This window comes from Equus quagga, chromosome 8, assembly GCF_021613505.1.
Source record: "Equus quagga isolate Etosha38 chromosome 8, UCLA_HA_Equagga_1.0, whole genome shotgun sequence".
Lineage (NCBI taxonomy): Eukaryota > Metazoa > Chordata > Mammalia > Perissodactyla > Equidae > Equus > Equus quagga.
In genome coordinates, this window is record NC_060274.1 from 51,341,570 (window position 1) to 51,363,311 (window position 21,742).

The window sequence follows — 21,742 nt, forward strand, 5'->3', positions numbered from 1 at the left end:
AAATTGCTTGCACACTTGCTTTCCGTGTGAACCTAGGATTCCTATCTGAAACTTTTCCCTGGACTTTATCCAAGCCTTTTCTGGTATAAAATGCTTGAGAGACAAGGCTTTCATGAAAGGTCTTCAACTCTATACTCTTATTCCTTAGCAGATGACTTGGTAAAGACCTCCAAGTACAAGATCTTTCCCTTGAGAAAGGATATTGATAGCATTGTTTTTTCCTGACTCAGAATATAATAATAAGATTTTATTTCTATGACTCTCTGGCCTTGGATGAATTAATAAAATTTAGAGAAATAATCAGCTTTCTTTAAGAAAGAAAAAGAAGTTGCTAAAATTATTTTTCCAACACACAAACACACTGAATTTTAAAATGTGAGATATTCTCTTAAAATGATGCCAAAGTACATTGCTTACTAGAAAGAAGGATTCAATTATTTATTACCAATGATTGCATACCTGTATTAGTCTGCTCAGGCTGCCATAACAAAATACCACAAACTGGGGGGCTTAAACAACAGAAATGTGTTTTCTCACAGTTCTGGAGGCTGAGAAGTCCAAGATCAAGGTGCCCGGCTGGGAGGTCTCTTCTTGGTTTACCGATGGCCATCTTCTCGCTGTGTCCTCACATGGTAGAGAGAGAGATCTCTCTCTCTCATCCTATACTTACAGGGCCACTAATCCTATCAGAGTAGGGCTCCACTCTTATAATCTCATTTAACTTTAATTACCTCCTAAAAGCCCTGTCTCCAAATATAGTCACACTTAAGGCTTCAAAGTATGAATTTTTTGAGGGGAAGGGGACAAAATTCGGTCCATATCAATACTTTTTCTTTTAAAGATTTTTTTATTTTTTTCCTTTTTCTCCCCAAAGCCCCCCGGTACATAGTTGTATATTCTTCGCTGTGGGTCTTCTAGTTGTGGCATGTGGGACGCTGCCTCAGCATGGTTTGATGAGCAGTGCCATGTCCGCACCCAGGATTCGAACCAACAAAACACTGGGCCGCCTGTAGCAGAGTGCGCGAACTTAACCACTCGGCCACGAGGCCAGCCCCCATATCAATAATTTTAATAGAAATCTTAGCTATCAAAGTTCTGCCTAGGTCACACTTCTGAAATGATTTGCTCAACAGGTATAAAGTTTCAGTTATGCAAGATGAGTAAGTTCTAGAGATCTACTGTGCAACATAGTATGTATAGTTAACAATACCGCATCGTATACTAAAAAATTGTTAAGAAGGTAGATCTCAAGTTAAGTGTTCTTACCACCCACAAAAAAAGGGCAGCGGGGAGGGAGGAAACTTTTGGAGGTGATGGATATGTTTATTACCTTGATTGTGGAGATGGTTTCATGGGTATACGCATATGTTCTAACCCACCAAATTGTACACATTAAATATGTGCATTTGTTATATCAATTACACCTCGATAATGCTGTCCAAAAATAAATAAAATGGCTCTGGACACTTACATATCTAGAAGTTTAAAAAATAACAAGGAAAAGAAAGAGGAGGAGAAAAATAAGGTAAAATATGACAAAACTTGTCTATTTTGTTGGTAAAGGGAAAGCCATCAAGGCAACCAGCAACAAATGAACAAATGAACCAGGGAAGCATGAAACCTGAGGACGAGTTGAGATTATGCGAAGAAGGTATGAAGCAAATCTTCCTGGTTGGCAATGTCTGAGGAAAGCCAAGTTTTCATATGAAAATCAAGAATCACAGGAGAAATTCCAGGAGACAGAAAAAGAAAATGAAAAACTACCACTCTGTAGGAAAGTAACATTTATTCATTCAACAAATATTTGTTAAACTCCTGTCATGTTCAAGGCAATGTTCTAAGTTCTACAGGAGACAAAAAGAGACATGGTCCTTGCTCTGCTGGAGTTTACAAATTTTGATGAAGAGAACTATTAACCAAATAATTTCAAAAATAAATGTAAAAACCAGACTCTGAGAACATGGAAGGAGAAGTTTATGGTGCTCTAAATACATAATAAAGAATTTGACCAAGTCAGGGAAGTAGAATGAAGAAATGGTAAATAACTGAGGAAATAATAAGTGAGGTGAAATTTGAACAACGGGTAGCTGTCAACTAGGTGAGAAAGCAAGAGAAAAGTTTTCGAGGCAGAGGAGACAGCACAGGTGAAGGAACTATAATAAGAATATGGAAAATATGAAGTATAGGAAGAAAACTACTCTGGCTGGAACAGAGAGCCTGGAGAGAAATGTGGTAGTATATGAGGTTAGAGATAAGGGTGGGGGAGTAAAAGATGGGGTTGTTTTTTTTGTCTTTGTCTTAAGGTCAAAGGGAATCACTGAAGGGATTTTAACCGGTGTGTGTGAGTGCAGTGTGTGTGCAGTGTGTGTGCTAGGAATGGGGAATGATACACTCATAGATTTTGTTTTGTTTTTTAAAGATTGGCACCTGAGCTAACATCTGTTGCCAATCTTCTTTTTTTCTTTCTCCCCAAAGCCCCCCCACCCCATACATAGTTGTTTATTCTAGTTGTAGGCGCTTCTGATTGTGCTATGTGGGACGCCACCTCAGCATGGCCTGATAAGCAGTGGTAGGTCGCACCCAGGATCCGAACTGGCAAAACCCTGGGCTGCTGAAGTGGAGCGGGCAAACTTAACTCGGCCACAGGGCCAGCCCCAATATACTCAGATTTTTAAAATATTATTCTATTTGTAGTGTGGAGAAAGGATTGGAGGGGAAAACTAGTGAATACAGATACAACTCCACTCAGAAGGCTATTCAAAAATTCAACATGAAAAATAATACCCTTTTGGATAAAGGAGACAGTGATGGAGTGAAAAGGTCTTATTTGAGAGGTACATAGAAGCTAAAATTGACAGGTCTGAGGATGGATCAAATGTGAGGAGTGAAGGAAAGGGCATGCCTAGGATTATTCTAGGCTTTTGAATTTTAAACTGTGTAAATGGTGGTACCAATAATCTAAAAGATAGCTTAAAAAGCAGATTAGACCATCCTACAGGATAAATGAAGAAAATCAGAGAAAAAGATAATAAATGATAGAAGTCTCCAACCAGGTGTGTTGCTGATGACGAGAGGTGGGAACAATTAGAGCAGCCAACAAGCATCTCCTAGTTAGTGTACTCCATTGGGACCACATCAGCCTTATATGTCTAATACGTACCAAAAAAGTTCTCAGAGGGACTCCTAGGGTTCTGGAGATCCTTTCAGGATCAAAAGATCAAAAACTATTTTCAAAGGAGATAAAAAACCACAGGAGATCAAAACTATTTTCATAACAATGCTAAGACATCATTTGTCCTTTATACAGCGAAATTCCCAGACTACACTTGATATATGATATCCCAAAAGACTGAATGCAGAAGCAAATATGAGACACTCAGCTATCTTCTTCTAATTAAGGTGACATTAAAGAAATTTGCAAAAAATCTAGAACAATGCCATTGCTCTCCCTATTTTTCTGAAAAAAATATAGTTATTTTTCATTTAAAATATATTAATATCCAATGAGATTATTATTTTTAAATGAATTAATAAATGCTTTTTTAAAAATTTATGTTTTAATTTCCAATACAGTAAATATTGATTTATATAACCCACATAGACAATTTGGGGTTCTCAATAATGTTAAAGAATGTAAAGACATCTTTAGTCCAATAAGCTTATGAACAACTGATTTAGATAATCAATGAGATTTTCTAAAGGACATCAACCACAAGATAGCTTTTCAATTGCCAGAGAGCTATTAAAGTTCACTTCAGAAAAATACAATTAGTCCCAACAAATATTATTTCTCTCTGAAAAGCAGTGAACTAGTCTATATAACAAAGTGTTACTCAGAATATGAAGTTATTATAGGGAAAAGCCATAAGAAAATCAGTACTACATTCAGGCACTATGGAGAACTGCCAATCTTTTTATATGTGTGCAATGTCTTAAAATTCCATATACCTGGAAGTCTTAAAAGTTATATAGCCAGCATATTTGTGGGCTACTGCCGTTTGGGTAGACATCACCTTCTGAGGAGTATGGTGAAGGAAGACTGAGAAGGCCTGTCCTAGACACCCTGGCACACATTTGTCAGGTGATGAGTAACATTCATCCTTCACTTTCAGTGATACACTGATTGTAAGATTAGAAGATTGGAAACGAAGTGACAGGAACAAATTTGTGGTTCATTCAGCTTTTTAACAAATAAAAGGAGGGCCAGCTCCATGGCCGAGTGGTTAAGTTCGTGCGCTCTGCTGCGGCGGCCCAGGGTTCGGATCCTGGGCGCAGACATGGCGCTGCTCATCAGGCCACGTTGAGGAGGTGTCCCACATCCCACAACTAGAAGGACCTGCAACTAAGATATACAACTGTGTACAGGGCGGGGTTGGGGAGATAAAGCAGAAAAGGAAAAAAAAAAAAAAAAAGATTGGCAACAGTTGTCAGCCCAGGTGCCAATCTTTAAAAAGAAAAAAAGAAACAAAGAACAAATAAAAGGAACTGAGAGCAGTATTCAAAACCTTGGCTCTGAAAGGTGGGAATATCCCAATGTCAAGGCGATGTCAACCTTTACTTTACTAGTTTGTGCTAAAGCTCTGAAATTTCAGTTTTATCATAGGCCTGGGCCTGTTTTTTTCACTTCTATATCCACAGAATCTAGGAAGTGTTAAACAACCCTCTTTATATTCTCTATGTGCTCCCTGGGAGTGCGGCTAGGCCTAAGGCTTTTGCCATCACTGTTGACTTAAGACTTTGCATGACCTTCAGAGAAGACTGAACTTCGATGTGCTGTAAGCACAGACATCAAACACTTGCATCCCAACAAAGGCAGAACTAAACTTATTATCTTTCTCCTCAAATTTATACCACTCTCAAATATGCATCATCTACCCAATAACTTAGGAACTTTTAGACTTTTCTCTTTCCCCATCTCATTTTCCACTACATCCAATTTGTCATTATAAACTGGACATTTTACCTCTTTAACATTGTTCACGTCCTCCCTCACCTTCTTATTCCCACTGCTTACTGCCCTAGCTCACATTCTCTTTTTTTGTTACTGGCCTGTTAAAATCAGCTCTTATCGGACTCTGTCTCCTTTCTCAGCCTTCTCCATGCCAATTACTCGAAATGTATTGCAATTCTTCTGGGTCACTGGTCCTTAAATGTTGGATGTTTTTTGTTTTTTGCTTTTGTTACTAGAAGAATTTTGAACAATTATTCATATTCCCTCTCATGCTTTTAAGTTGACATCTACACTTTTTATGGCAAGTTTAGTTTCAAAAGATATGATTTCTAGCATATTTTCACTATTATTTATACAAAAAAATTTATATCACTCTTTTAAGTGGATTTAATGGACTTTAAATACCACAGTGATTTGATGAGTACCTGTTTCCAGATAAAAGGTACATTATCAAATTTTTTTCTCCTTGAATCATTTTTCCATTCTACTTTACCCACAGAATGTTATTGCAATGCAATGTATTTTATTTCATGTTAGAGAGTCTTTTATTCCTTACCCCGTCAAACTTTTCTGAAAGATTTTCATATATTGAGATTAATTTTTTAAATTTTTGGGGACTACAAAATTCTAAGAGATAAATACACACATACGCTAAACACACAAATACACATATGTATATATATATGTACATATTCTGGATAGAATTACAGAATTATTAGTAGTACATAAATAATAAATAGCATGAATACATAGTATTTTCAAAGGATTCTTTGTTTAGTAATCCCAAGGTTTTTATATCCCAGTACAATAAACCACTCAGGAAGGGTGGGCAGTCTACCTTTGTTCAGTAAAGTAGGCAAGGGTAGTTGTGAATGGTAAGGTAGGATGTTGAATTTGACTGATTCCTTAGGAATATGTGCATCTCAAGCAGAAAACTTTGGGAAAGAATTCGTATAGAAGCAGAGGAGCTGGACTTTGAACCCTTTAAGCTATCCATGTCTACAGACCCTTAGGAAAGTCTTTGTGTTCTCCTGGGTTTTGTGGACACCAATTTGGAGACTACTATCACAAATCAGGTAAGACCACTCTCTCTGCTTAATTTTTCAGTGTTTCTAATGGCAACTGGATGGGCTACTCTTGGATTCTACTTGACCTGCCTCCATCAATATTATTTTTCTCATCTTCTTCCGTTTCTCTGTTTTCATCCCATTCCTACCCATATCAACCTAATTGCCATGTCTTGATACTGCAATGTTTCTCCACCAGTCCATATCTTTGTAAACCTTTCCTTACACCTAATCACAGTCATTTGTAGAAGTGAAATGAGGATTATTGATAGTAGATGGACAGCTGCTTTCTGTAGGTGTTAAATAAATAGTGGCAACTCTAGTTTTCTAATACAGTTATTATTTAATAAAACAAGAGTTTAAAACTCCTCCTTCAACTTATGAGAGGATAAATAACAGAATCATCAACTCTATTATTCAAACATGTTGAAAACTCAGAATGGATTCAAGCAGTCAGGACTGAGAGATAATCAAAAAGCTCACCCAAGAATAGAAGGACACAAACAAAAAGTGATAATCAATATTCTGTTACAACCAGTGCATGTAAATATGTGTGTGGTATACAGAATTCTAATATGGGCCCCAAGATTCCCACTCGTTGGTGTACACTCTGTATAATCCCCTCCCCTTGAGTGTGGGTAGAACTTGTGGATATGACAGGAGAGCCACTCCTGTGATTAACTTATATTGTACAACAAAAGTGAAGAGATTTTGTAGATGTAATTAAAATCTCTAATCAGTTGATTCTAAGTTAATTAAAGGGAGATTACTATAGATGTGTCTGACCTAATCAGGAGAGCTCTTTAAAACAAGGTTTAGGGGTCAGAGGCAGAAAGCTATCCTGTTGGCCTTGAAGAAGTAAACTGCCATTTTGTAGAGAAGGTCATATGGTAGGAAACATCAACTGGTTTCTAAGAGCTGAGGACTTCAGCACTATATCCACAAGAAACTGAATTCTGCTAACAATGAGTGAACTTGGAATGAGACACTGAGTCATAAATGAGACAGTAAGTGTGGTGGGCACCTAGATCATGGCCTTGTGAGATCCTAAGCAGAGAACCCACATGATTAATGCCTGGACTTCTGACCCATAGAAACTATGAGATAAGAAATGTGTGTTATTTTAAGGGGCGAAGTTTTTGGTAATTTGTCATGCAGCAGTAGAAAACTAATACACAATTGAAACCACCTCCAAATTTCTTGGTTTTGCATTATAGACTTTACTATACATGTAAGCCAAAATATTTGGAAGAATATTCGCAAAACATTCTCTCTCATGCTTTCCAGAGTTCCAGAATGTTAACTTCGCTTCATTCATTTTAATAAAAAGTGTAGTCTCAAGATATAATTTTACAAACTAAAAGCTGTCTTGTAAAGAAATACTTCCAAAATATTCCCACAGCTCAAAAGCTTATTTTAATTGTAGCTATATAAGTTTGGCTCACAAATTCTACCACCACTTTCTTAGAATTAACATCTTATAAACACCACCCTCTGTTTAACAAAGCCATTGGAATTATTGCATGTTAGTTACATAATACGCCAACTTCTCTTTGGATAGAAAAGAAAAAGAAATCTATGTAATAGTTAGGAAGTGCCACATTCATTCTATTTCTTTCCTCTCCCAATGTCTTAAAAATAGCCAAAGATTGGTTGGGAACTGAAGAGGAGGGTAACACTTGGATTTTTTTGGTGTGTGCATTCCAATTAAAGGATGAATGTGCTGGTGAGTGTGCATGTGAGTGTGTGTGTATTTATACTGGTCTTATTCCAGAGATGATTTATAAGAGTATCTAAAACACAAAATACAGAAAGGAAACAGGTAGTTTATTGTACTTAAATGATCTAGAATTATGGAAAGATTAACAAGATTTAAAAAGTCAATGAGTGGAACTAACTCAACCTATACAGAGAAATACTGTCACAGGAGTTATCTTTTATCTTAAAGGACCAAACAGATGACTCAATTTCTGTGAACATTGTGTTCACATTGAGAACCTTCCAGAATCTGCAGTTATTTCACATATGCCAGGCACATCCCTTCTTTGTGGGCTTTATTTGAGTGGTCTAAAACATTTCCTTTTATTAGCAGGTTTAAGTGGAGAGAGATTATCCTGGCAGTATCGTAGTGTGGATAATACTGAATTTAAATACTTGTTCAAAGGAATATCCTTATCATGCTGTTCTGGTAAAATACACAAACACTTAACCATATCCTCACAATTGTATATTTATCATTCTTGGAGCTCATACCTGATCTTATGCGGATTATTTGTCTTTTTATGGCTCTCTCTATATACATATCTTTATGTTATCAAATAAATTTATAACATTATTACACTTTACTGAATTTATGCAGTTCTACTGGTCTTAAAGCATTTTAGGATCCAGTTGAAAAAAATAAGACCTGTACTCATAGAAATAAAGACATGTCTATAACTAATTTTTATTTAGGATTATTTCAGGGAAGAGTAAAAATGTGTGTTAACTCTGGAGGAAAGGGACAAGTACAGATTTAAAGGCATAACACAAAGCAAATGAGAAAAGAAGCTTTTTATTATAAATTCAGGACAATTGGGTAAAGGTCAATATATAGAAAAAGACTAGAACTGCTGAAAAACAGGTTGAAACAGAATGCAGTGTGCGTACAAGGACAGCCAGAGAGGTGAGGATTGGCTACTAGAGATTAAAGACACCTATAAGAAGCTTCTATTAGACTTATTATTCTTCATGGCAGCCTCTGTCATTCACCAGAAGAGGTTCACAGTCAGTTGATAGCTCATGTTATGTCTGGTGAGGAAGAATAGGGAAAGTATACAGGATTGGAAAGTAAGAATCTAAGGTCCTAGCTTTTATGGCTCTGATGACGTTTATGATACCGCACTTATTCCCTGACTTCTTTCTCCCTCTCTGGAATTTTTTCTTTTTCTTGACAACATGAGAATGTTTAGGCCTTTACCCTAAGTATAAATATTTTGTGTATATGTGTGCACTTGTTTATTTATCTCTTTCAAAATAATGGCTCTCTGAAAATTCAAAAGATTGGGTAGGATTATGCGACACATTTTTAAAATATTAAAACCTGCACCCATTAAAGCATCAAGTGAAATAGTTGTTAACCTGTCTCACTAATAATCACCTGCTTAGATCCAGTCTGTGAGAGGAAAAGGAAGCAATAAATTTGACCCTAACTTACCGCATACTTTAATTGCACAGTACTCCCAGGGGGTGTCAGGGTCAAGAGTATAGCACCATGGCCTCGGCTTGCCATCAGGATTGCGGCAATAATTATCATCAAAGCCCTTGTCAGGATATCTGCAAACCACACCAAGAAAAGTGTCACATAAATCTGCCTAGAAACACCACCCAGCCCACAACTCACAAAATAATTTTAGACTTAGTTCAGATGCTACTAGCTGGGGAAAAAAGAAGTTTCCTGTTTTGCCTTACAAGGACTGCTAAATCTATTAACTTACAGATTCTAGTAAGTATAGAGTACCATCCCTTTTGCTAGTAAGTTAGGTCCATTTGGTACTTATCCACCAGTTGCGGTCCCAAACTGAATGCCTTTGTCACAAAGCCCAATTAAGAGAAAGATTACATAAACATGACCTCATGTAGAATGCTCATTAAGAAAACAGGTCCTTTTCTGGGCCAGGCTTAAAGTTCAAACTGAAAGTCAGGTTTCAATAGCTCTGTTACTAATGATAGCTCAATTTTGGAAATAGAGCCTTTCTGGGTCATGCCCTCACCTCCACCAGAGCCAGAGACAAACTCCATTACACCACTTTCTCTATACCCTCCTCCCTCTAAATTAACAGAGTCCTGAATTGGTGACTTGATTTTAATTGCTACCATATCCTTTCTGTTCTCACTTAAAAGACAAGAGATGAACTTAAAAATAAATGAGAGTTTTAATTTCATTTAAAAGAACAACAAAAAAACAAAAAGAGAAAGAAGAAAGAAAAAAATCTGTCAGCAATTTCCAAAAAAGGTGGGGACAGTTTCCTCTATAGTTATTTGTACATTTATTCTTTATAATAAAAACAAGAGAATTCACTTTTTCTTTTTTCAGCTACAAGTTTCATGTGAAATGAATGGGCCAAAGTAGACTTTTTTTTTTTTTTTGAGGAAGAGTAGCCCTGAGCTAACTGCTGTCAATCCTCCTCTTTTTGCTGAGGAAGACTGCCCCTGAGCTAACATCCATGCACATCTTCCTCTACTTTAATACGTGGGACGCCTACCACAGCATGGCTTTTGCCAAGCAGCACCATGTCCGCACCCGGGATCCGAACCAGCGAACCCCGGGCCATCGAGAAGCGGAACATGTGAACTTAACCGCTGAGCCACTGGGCTGGACCCAGACATATTTTTTTTTTTTTAACTATTTAAACTCAAAACCTACCTCTGAGGAGAAAAGTAGACTTGGTTACCTGACTTCTCCAGATTGGCAATTTCAAAATACACCAGAATAAACCAAGCAAAAGAATTGTTTGCTTCACTTTTCATTCCCTTTCTATGAGCATGACCTATGTCATAGTGTCACAAATGTGACCCCACTTTACCTAAGTCACTGAAGATGTGGCTTTAGAAGGAGATTGGTTTGTATTTGGCAATAATGCCTCCTCCCACAGCTTGGGCCTGTCAAAGTGGTCAATATCGAATGGGCCTTTTTTTCTGCTATGGAAGAGAAAGAGGAAGCTTCTGTTAGTGCTTCCCTTCTGCACCCCATTGATGTTCCTGTGTTCAGGACCATCCTGATTTCAGGAACTCTTAACCTAGTCACCCAAAACCAGCTGAAGGTGTAACCAGCATTCTCATATACTTCATCATAAATCCCTTTTCCCCAAGACTATCCAAAAAACGTCATATATAGAGAATTTCCATGGCAGTTTGTCATGGAGTAAATAATGGTATGTAAAAAGAATCACTGGAAGCATGATTTGGTGGTATTTTACCTTTCTGGCAAGAATTTGTGCCGGTGTGGTGTCTGATGATCCCAGCGCTGACAAATCTTGCCTGATTCTGTATGATCCATGGGACCACGATAACTTTCCCCATTGCAGGTCATGCATTCAACTAATAAAATTAAAGTATGGCATGTTAATTGCTTCTGACAGCAAAATCAGGACCACCACTGTTCCTTTTAAAGAACAGTAAATCACCTGTTTAGCAGAAAGATTTTTAGAAATGCTTACAACCATTTTAACTTTAAATTAGGGCCTAATGTTCATAAAATAGTGGCATAAAATACTCCCTACAGAACTCTTCATATAGTTTAAACGGGGTTTTGTAGTTAGCGTCAAACAGATTTATCATAGAGCCAGAATGCTGCCTTTCTAATTTTTCAATGTGTCCAAAGGTATGTAGACACTGAAAACATAAGATGGAACCTTGGGGATCTTCCCTTTGTTGGTCTAAAATGCAAAGGATCTCAGTATCTATACTGACAGCACAATAGTGCTCTTCTCTCAACTTATCCTCCAAATACACATACAGGAAATACATAATTTAAAATGAGTACATGTCATTCTCCTATGGTTAATGCCAAAATCAGAACCAGATAGACTTGAGAGACCATCTTTGGATAGAAATCTGGCACTCTGGTACTATTCAAAGAACATGGATATTTTCCATGAAGAAGAAATCATGAAGAAAAAGAAGAAAAGAAGAAATCGTGCTTCATTTCTGTTAGTGAACATCCAAGTCGAATAACTGGGCAGGCTCACATTCCTATCTAGCTGAGGATAAAGGGTGACCTACTACTGAACTTCTTGTACACATTGTAAAATATATAAGGTGCTCTGATTATGCAGGATCTTACTGATGACTCTGGGAGGTTAGTTAATAATTCTTTTCTGGCTGGCCTTTTATGACACACAAACTCTGAATCACATCAACTAGCTGAAAATGAGGCTTCTCAAATGGATAGGTTAATCTGTAGCACAGCAGGAATCCTGTGGAATAAATCCTTGCTTGGTTTTCCTACAAATCCGAAAAACTTCCCCAAACACACCATTTGTATCTTGTGATTACTGATCATCTAACTTTAGCTGAAGTGGGGAAAAGATATGAATGTTTGTTTTATCCACTGAGATATAGCCTAATGAGTATTTGTAGTATTTTGGGGTATAACATTAGAATCATCACTTTTGAACCTTTCATTTTTATAATCTAATAGGACATTAATTATTAACTTCCCCAAACATGAAACCCTTTGGCTTGATTCATCTACTTGTTGTCATGTAGGTTAATCTGCGAACTAAGACAAGGGACCAAAATTCAGCTTCCTCTCATTTGATACTGAGATTTCTCAGAGAACAGTCAGTAAGCACCTGAGCTATAAATAAGAGGAGTCCAAGAGCATATTGATAAAGGTGCTCTGGTTGGCCAAGGTCATTTGCATATTGAAATGCTCGACATATGTTATGCATTATCACATTTCAGCTTTCCATTTGAATGGGGTACAGATTTATTTAGCTCCTTTTTTTTAAAAGAATGCAAGGTTTGATATCTTCACAGAAAATGATGTGGCATTTATCACAGTTGTTTGCTTCTTTATATTGAATGAAAAAGTAGAATAGAATGCTATGGTCAAACATAAGAGATAAATATCCAAATGTACAATTTCTAACCTTGTATAGTACTCAGGAATCAGGATATACCTATTTTGTCTCCATCAGCAAATACAGTTTATGAGTATATCCCTTTCTCATGAGAGTAAATAAGTTTATTTTCTGGGAAGCTGTACTATGGGCATTATTATAAAACATTTTTTCTGGACTTTAGGATTTTTAAGTTTCTTAAGGAAAAACAGCTACACAAATGAAACAGGTAATTCTATTAAGAGGACTATTTTCTGAAGTGAGTGTGGTAGATCAATTCAATGCTTCTTCAAACTTCAATATGCATAAAAGTCACTTTGAGATCTTGTAAAAGGGCAAGTTCTGATTCAGTAAATCAGAGCTGAGGTATTAGTAACAAGCTCCCAGGGGATGCTGATGTTTCTGATCCTTGGACCTCACAATGAATAGCAAATCTGTAGATAATTTGTTCTATTCTAAAAATGGCTTTTTGGGAGAGAATTGATTTCACTGGATCTTGAAGGATAGATGAGATTTGGATAAATTATAAAGGGCAAAATAACATAAAATGGTACAGAAACATGAATTAGTATGCTATGTTTATAGTAAGGTGAAGAGAGTTGTGGATGCAGGTGCAGACCTAATGAGATTTTAAAAACATATTAAAAGTTAACAAGAACAATGCTAGATTTTGGAAGGCAATGAAAGTTGTTGTTGGGGTGGGAATTAAATATATCTTGTGGTACGACTGAGATGCTAAATATATTATAGTTACATGTTCTGTGATTATTCAGCACTTTTAGCAAATAAGAAATCATTTGATCCTTGCAGTGAGGAAAACAAGGCTCACAAAAGTTTTAAGGGACTTACCTAAAACAGAAAATGTCAAATCTGTGCCTGGAACACAGGTCTCTGACCCATAGTCCAGTGTTCTTTCCAGTGTCTTAATTGCCTTTTTGTCCTACATATTTTCAATTGTTTCCTACACATTCTAATTGGTCATACCTTAAGTTAGACTGATAAATTTAGAAAGTCACTCTCCCTGCCTTTTTCAACATTGCCCCCATTACCCTCTGCCTTCTTGTTTACAAGAGTAGGTTGGCCTCCTGTTGGATCCTCACTTATTGAAGGATGGGGGGAAAGGAGGTCACGAAAAAAAGCAACTAGATTGGCCATTTTATCTAAGACTGAAAAGTTTGCTGTTCTACCATTGCATCAGACCTTCAGGTTAGTCATCAAAATTACCTCAAGAAAGCCAAATTGTGAACTCATATTCACTTTTCTAACTTCCAGAATTCTAAGAGTCTTCTAAGTTTTCCCAACTCAAAGTCAGGCAGTACAGGTGGAAACCAAGTCCACTTACTCAAGGAACCAGGTGAAAGCATGATCTATATAATAGTGCAAGAGGGTGAGGATTGCACTTCCTGCTCTATTTCATTTGGGATCTCTCTATTCTTGCCAGTGTATTATTATTTAACCATTCCAGCAAGTTCTTGCCTTTAAAAATAAAGAGCAAAATACTTTTCCAGATTATATAAACTCAAACTAAATAAATGTTTCTATTTAAAAGTAGAATTTTTTTTTCTAAATATAGTTCTGGCTTAAATGATAGTAGAAAACTACAAAAACTACACCTGAATTGTAATATAAGTAGGATTAATTTAACATCTTTCTCATCATACTAACCAATTAAACTAAAAAAAATACTGTGTTCCTTTTTCTCAATCATAAAACCACAGGTAATCTGAGTTTACAGACTAAAATAACTACTTTGACAATATCTCTGAGAGAAATCCATGCTGGTGATCACTTTAACAAAACTGAATGTTTAAAATATGAATAGTCTCACAAATCCACATTTATAAATAATAGTTTTATTTTAATCTTTAGTTTTAAAAGTCTTTCTCCACACAGAGCATAGAATCACATAAATAAAGTTATGGCAGTATTATTTGGGATTTAAAGTGTAAGGTATTAAAAAATAATGATTATGGTTTAATAAAATGTATTTACTTGAATATTTGACAATCATTACATATAACATCTGTTCCAAAGACTAGTGATTGCTTTATTTTAAATCCCAAGTAAATGTTACAACAAAAAATTGAATTTTACATACCTCAGTTTTCCTTGAATTAAATGTTAATTGTAATATTTTCTTCACACAATTATGTAAAGTTCTAAATGTGATAAGAGTGTTCATTTTCTTTTGGAATGCTTAATATATTTCAAAGGTTTAAATTATAAGAAAATATTAGTTATTGGATATCAGATATATTTCCTTTATGAATCAAAATTTCAGATGATTATTTAGCCAAGACTTTAATATAGTTACAAAAACTTCAAAATATATATAGTGTTTTACATGTCTTTTTCAAAAGAACAGTCCAAAGTTTGACCACAGGCCTTTTTCTGGTTTAATTTTAAATATACAAAATGATTTGATCATTACTACCTCATCCATAATGACGTAACCTTTGGAAGTTGCCATTTAAGAAATTAATATGCATAGATAAAAATAGCTCACCCATTATACTGTTTAAGCATCCTGGATTTTGAGGTTTCTCCCTCTTATATGTATTTTAATAGACGTTTACATCATATCTACATTATTTTGTATATTTTGTATTATCTGTTTTATAAACAGCATGCTTTTTTCTATTAGTGTAGTGACAATGCTTCTTATTTTAGATCCTATTCACTAAAATCCTGCTAAAACATTGTTCATTTTAGCATGCATTTAAATATCACAGCTCAATTCACACTTCCTGAAATATGTTTGGCCTATAGGTCAGGTGTTGATCACTTCTTTCACAGGAGGGTCATTCTATGCTATCAGACCTCTAATTGTTCCCAGAAAAATCATATCTGCAACCTTTACTACCACAGTGCCAATAGCATCATGTGCCACTAATACTAATGAGCAACCTTTTAAGAGAGGTGCAATGACCTCAAATTATTAAAGGATATTAGAGATGTATATTTAAATGAGATAAGGATAAGTGGAAACAGGATTTTCCCAATCACTTCTTTTCTAGAACATTTATTCTACATTGCATATCGGTCCAGATCTACGCCAGTGTATTTTGATGAAGGTTTTTCTTAAAAACTAAGGATTGAAAAATCACATTCCCACACAGACCAGGCAGGTATCATAAATGCTAAGCTGTTTAAAGTTTGACCAAGTTAACTTCCCTTGAAAACACTTTCCCAGGTCAAACAAAACTCCTTGCCAATGACTTTCAACCTCAGAAAACTGTTGTAGTGGAGAGTTACCTAGAAGTAGGATTTTTTCTTCCATGTGTAAATTTAAGACAAATATTAATTATAGACTTATTCATACAAAACAGACTTGTTCGTAACTTTATCACAGATCAGTTTATTATTTTTAAAAGAAAAGAAAACAATGAAGAAGTTATAGTGAACAGAATATGATATAGAATGGAAAGTAAGAATTTACAAACAGAGATGGAACTGGCTCTAGCACATGGAGCCGAGAATTTTAAATTAACTAACAACAGAAAGCAAATTCACCTTCTCTGTGACAATTAGCCAACAATGGCCTTTTTACGTGATAAATATCAACCTAATGTTTAACGGATATTTGTGGAAGAAATATTTCAAAAAAATATTTGGTTAATAACAAACAGGTAAGATATCTTACTATAAAAATTGGACAGCATTCCAGCAGCCCCTGCCCCCAAGTACTTCAAAATCCTATTAACCCATGTTTCATTCAGATTTTTAGAATTTTAGTTTCCAACAGAATAACCAGATAACTATGAAAAATGAAATCACATACAATGCTGACATGGTTACTCTTCCTTCTTGTCAGTTCTTCAATTTTCCACTACAAAAGTAAGGGCAGTGCCCTTTTATGTTGGCAGAGGAGGTAAAAAGCATAGACACGGGTTTAGGGTGCCTGCCTTCAAGACAGCTTGGCAGCTACTGTTTTGATCTCTTCATAAACTATTCTAAATGGTATTCAGCTCCAGTCTATGTATCAAATTTGGTTCTAGTCACACATGGGGATATCGACCTTCCAGTGACCCCCTCCAATATTCTCTGCTGGATCCATATATCCTTGCCACACCACTTCAGAGTAGGTTTGACAAAACTTCTGCAGAAGAAGGTGCCAGGTGAATATAATTAGCATTACTTATAAAGGACTCAGTTTCATTCCGGAGCAGATTTTGAGGTATGTGAGCTCCCAACAGTGGGCGAGAAAGCCCAAACTTTTACTCTCCCCAAAGAGATACCTCAGGCTCTGTTGAAATTCAAACTGATAACTCGCTTCATTATTTTGCATTTATCTGATGATAATCGTTTTTAAAAACATTATGTAAAAAATGCTCAAATCATCTATAGCTGCATTTGAAGAAACAGCATATTTATTGTGATCTGATTTGTTCCTGTTAACCTGTAACGTGAGCTGCAGTTCTACACAAAGGGGTGGCAGAGTGCCCCAGATGGCATTCAGGTTCATTTACCTTCTGAACACTGAGGAATGTCACAGACTTCGTAGCGTACCTCTGGATTGCTTGTGAAACACCAAGGTCCCCCTTCTTCCCCTCGAGGGTTTCGACAGTAGTTTTCCTGTAGGTCTTTACCCCGATAGCTCGAAGGCAAAAAGCTAGTTTTAAAATGATAATCATTACAGTATAAGAGCATGCAACTTGATTTTTGGTCTATTAATTTTACTAATTAGTTGGTACGTTTTTCCTGAAAGCAGAGAAATCCTTTATTCTGTCTCACACCTCCATATATTTTAACTTCAATTCTGTCATTCAAGAATTCAAGAATGTCTACCCATTCTTAAAATACTTAAATTTTATAAACGTTCACCTGAATTCCCATATTCAGCATCACTAAGAATGATTTGTCTCTGGATTTGCTAAAAGTCAATCAGGCTGGAACTTAATTGACAGTTTTGAACCACAATTTCAAAGCTCCACTTGAAGGCAGCAGGTGACTGAGCAAGGCCACTTAGGAGAGAACTGAAGAAACACTGCAATTGACCACGAAATCTCGCTATTACATTGCTTATCTGAGATAAATTACTTCTTTGTTTACTGCTTTTCTTATGAAGAATAGCCCCCTTTTCTTCTACACAATTGAGAAACAGATTAATGAAGTAATACAAACAAAGAGTCTAGAATCAAATTAAACCTGGACTCAAATTTCAGCTTGCTCTTTTACTAGCTGGAGACCTCAGCAGGTAGTTTAGGCTCTCTCAGCCCGTTGGCTTACCTGTACACTGAGCAGAACCATAACTTATAATATCTTATACCTTATATGGTTGTTTTGAGAAGTTCAAAGAGTAATTGACACAATAGATGCTACATATTATTAAGCACATGCCACTTAGTCATAGTGAAAAACAGAATTGCTTATTCTCTTCAAAAATTTTAATAGTTTTCTCTGTGACTGGGGCTTGGTGCTTTCAGGTTTAGTTCACAGAAGTAAGCCTTTAGTGCAGAGACTGAAATACATTACCTTTACTTAAAATTTCTAATGCCGTATTTATAGTTTTGTTACTAGCATAAAGTATTTCAACACAGTATCAGAAAAATCCAAAGCCTTTTTATTCCTTTGTACTGCTTGTGACATTGGCCTGTGACACTGCACTTGTCTGCTAGATTGCACACGAAAAACCGCAAATAAAGAATATACATCTGTAGGTGACACTAGTAAACACTTGTTTGAAAATCCAGTTACATTTTCAATATTCAGTTCAATTTTTGTTATAAAGCTTTATTTCTACTTTTACTGACCTCTGAGTTCTAAATGGTACTTAAATTAGAGTGAAATCCAAGGATTACAAACTAGCATTTTAAATATGAGGAAAAAACATAAGAGATTAAACCATATAATTGACAAAAACTATCATAAAATTAAAGCTCATCATGATTTCACAGTTCCTAACAGTATTTAATTTTCAAATGAAAAATAAGTCATTTTGTCTTAATTTTAGCCCCATTATTCCAGAATATTTTAGGATGTTTTTTGTTTGTGCCATTGTTTGAAATTTACTTTCTTTCATTTTTGCCACTTCTCCAACTTTTCCTAGTAAATTTATAATGAAATACTGATGAAATTGCTGATATATTGAAATTTATAATGAAATAGTCATTTTCCAAAACTGACTTTAACTTTATATTTTTTCATAAAGTAATGCATTAATCAATTTACTTAAAAATATTCTACTATAGTTCTATTTTATGAAAAATCTTGGTATAGTAGAGTGGTAAGAATAAGTAACTGTTAATCACAAAATCTATATTGTTGCCTCATGTATCACCCAACTAGCATATGACATTAGCCTTTGAACAATTTATTTACTCTTTGGGTTTCAACTTCTTCACCTATAAGATGAATAGAGTGAATTAGATTATTATAAGGCCCTTTATTCTGTATCATTTTATGTATTGCGTTTACTCAAGAAACTAAATAATGGATTTAGCATGTTAAATATACACGTATTAAATATTCACAATTTTAAAGAAGATTTTTGTTACACACACACATACACATAGAAACACACACATATACATACATACACCTTCCCAGTGGATTCATAAAGCCAAAATGAAGCTGTGAAAAGCAGTGAAGGAATTCCATGATTTAGTAGGAAAAATACAAGTAGGAAGGAAGTGAGATAAAGTAGAAATCAAATCTAGATATGGCCAAAAGATGAGTAAAGTTTTCCCACTAGAGTTAATAAAATGTAATATGAAGAAATGAAGAGAAAGGATGCACATCTTCACAATTCTGTATCAATGCATATTAAATTCTTCCTTAGGTCATGCACAGTAAAGAGTAGTCTGGATCATCTTTTCTCTTATTCTTTGGTGTATACGACTTTTTCCCCAAATTAACTGGTTTTCTTTTGTCTTCTAAGGTGTTTAGCCTGCTTTTCCTTAGCCTCCCATACTTGACCAATGGATAAAGCCTAACCCTGCTCTTTTCACTTATATGTGTTCATTCAACAACCGTTTATGAGAACCGATTACACATATGCCCTGTGTCAGTCAATAAGTTCTATAATAAACTTTTATTCACATACATAATGTTTTTGGTTCTTTGTCTTTGTTAGCAAGGCTTTAAAAGAGATAAGTAAAGAAATATTTAAAATTGAGCTATATCCAAATATACTTTGAAATATAAATTAGATCTCCTGGAGGCTAGCGACCTTTTCTTTTCATTAATAGAAACTGCGTTTTAGGAAACCTGACCTATTCCATCATCTGCTTCATTAATGAATGCTGGGTGGCCAGTGAAGGATATAGATGTAGATATCAGGTCACCTGATTTTCTGGTTAAGCTTCTATACTAATTTCATCATCTATCATCATGTTCCCATTAAGCCACTTGTAAAATATTTTAATTTAGGGAGTCATCAATAAATCACTCCTCTAGACACAGACATATTTCTTTTTCCATTTCCCATAAAGTTAATATTTAGTTAACTCAAAAGTGTTAAGCTACCACACAGATACACCAATAAGCAGCTAACTGATGAAAATTAAGTATTGCTCCCACTGAATTAAAAACAATTTGATTAATATACATGATTCTCTCCCTCATATACCTCTATATCACAAGGAAATGTTTCTTGGTAAAATAGCTGGTTGGACTGGGAAGCCAGTTCCCAGGGAGATCTATTTCACATTTACTCCTCCCACAGAAAATCCCAATCATAGAGTATTTCGGTTGAAATAAGACCTCTACTGGGTCAGTCCAGTTCACTCTCCCTGAGTAGGGTAGGACTGATTTCCAAAGCTATTCTTTTGTTCATGAAAAACAGATCTATCAATTTAAATAAAATGTTTTCCTCACTATGCAGGAGTGACACCATCAAATCCTTATGAGAGGGCAAAACCAATTATATCGTTCCTTTCTTTTTGTAATATAAGGATAATACTATGTTTCAGAGGTATTTGTGTATAATTGTAAGTAACTTATTTGAAAAGAATTAGTCACTTTCTGTTACTGAAATACGGCAAAGCTGATCAGCTTGGATACTTACTAGCTGGTGTTAACTGACTGAGATCACAGGCTTGACCTCAATGTGGAGCAACTAACTCTTTTTCTTTACGTGTGGGCCAATTATCTGCTCTCTGTTTACTGAAATAAAATCATTGCATAATTATGGTCCCCCCTCAAAATGAATGAAATGAAATAAAAAGAGGATTCATCAAGGCAAAGTCATCAACACTACTGCAGAAACAAGTTGCAGCATTTGTCCTACTGATCAGCCAAGTGTTTCATGCCTTGGAGTTGTTAAAAGCACAGGTTATACAGTGAAATTGGCTGGGTTCAGATTCTGGCCATACTGCTTACTAGTTGTGCATGACCTTGAAAAGTTACTAAGGCTCTTTGTGCTTCAGTTTCACCATATATAAAATAGAGCTAATAAAATCACCCGCTATGGGGTTCTTGGGAGGATTAGAGATAAACCAAGTACACTGTTCAGCAAAGTAATTGGCACATGGTAAACTAAACCTTCCAATGCATTTAACAACCAGGGAAAGCTGTTTTAAAATACTTTAGCTCCTGTTAAAATTATTTGTCAAATAAATCTTGAAAAACCATGGCTACAATACATCTTGGGTATTAGATATCTATGTTTCTTCTCAATGATGATTAAAACTCTCAGACTAATTAGCCTATGGATATTATGTTTGCTCATCTTTAAATATCATTCATCTGTTATAATGAACACAAGTATTCTCTTAAGTGTAGACATTTAATCCAAGGGATGAGAAGTTTTCTCCAGCCATTAAGCAATAGGTGAAATGGGAAAGCTGGTCAATCTGAGGTATGAATTTTTAGCAGTGGTTCTCAATTGTGGCTGTACTTTGGAATCATCTGGGGAACTTTAAAAAAAAATACTGGTCTGGGTTATTCCCCCAAGAGATTCTGATTTAATAGGTCTGTATTGATGCCTGAGTGGTGGGAGTCATTAAGGGCTCATAGCAGGTGATTTTAATGTGCAGCCAAAGTTGACAACCACCATCTGATCCATCTCCTATTTACCACAGTCAGTTTCTCTACTGCAGCTGCAGAGTGCTGTACCTTCTCGAAGGCAAAGAGAGGGGAAAAAATCTCTACAAAAAAATAACATTTTCACTATTTCT

General features: G+C 35.6%; 1 protein-coding gene across 4 annotated transcripts in view; it reads right to left on the bottom strand.

The window, feature by feature from the left end:
* HGF (hepatocyte growth factor) overlaps nucleotides 1-21,742 on the bottom strand; it is a 74,987-nt gene that overhangs the window by 38,611 nt on the left and 14,634 nt on the right. For 3 of the 4 annotated variants that reach the window (XM_046670603.1, XM_046670605.1, XM_046670602.1), the window contains exons 5-7: nucleotides 17,093-17,235; nucleotides 10,977-11,097; nucleotides 9,215-9,333 (exon numbers count right to left, since the gene is read on the bottom strand). In XM_046670603.1, coding sequence (XP_046526559.1) covers nucleotides 9,215-9,333; nucleotides 10,977-11,097; nucleotides 17,093-17,235 — 383 coding nt within the window. The remainder of the gene's footprint in view (nucleotides 1-9,214; nucleotides 9,334-10,976; nucleotides 11,098-17,092; nucleotides 17,236-21,742) is intronic. The other variant, XM_046670604.1, reaches the window with a different exon arrangement.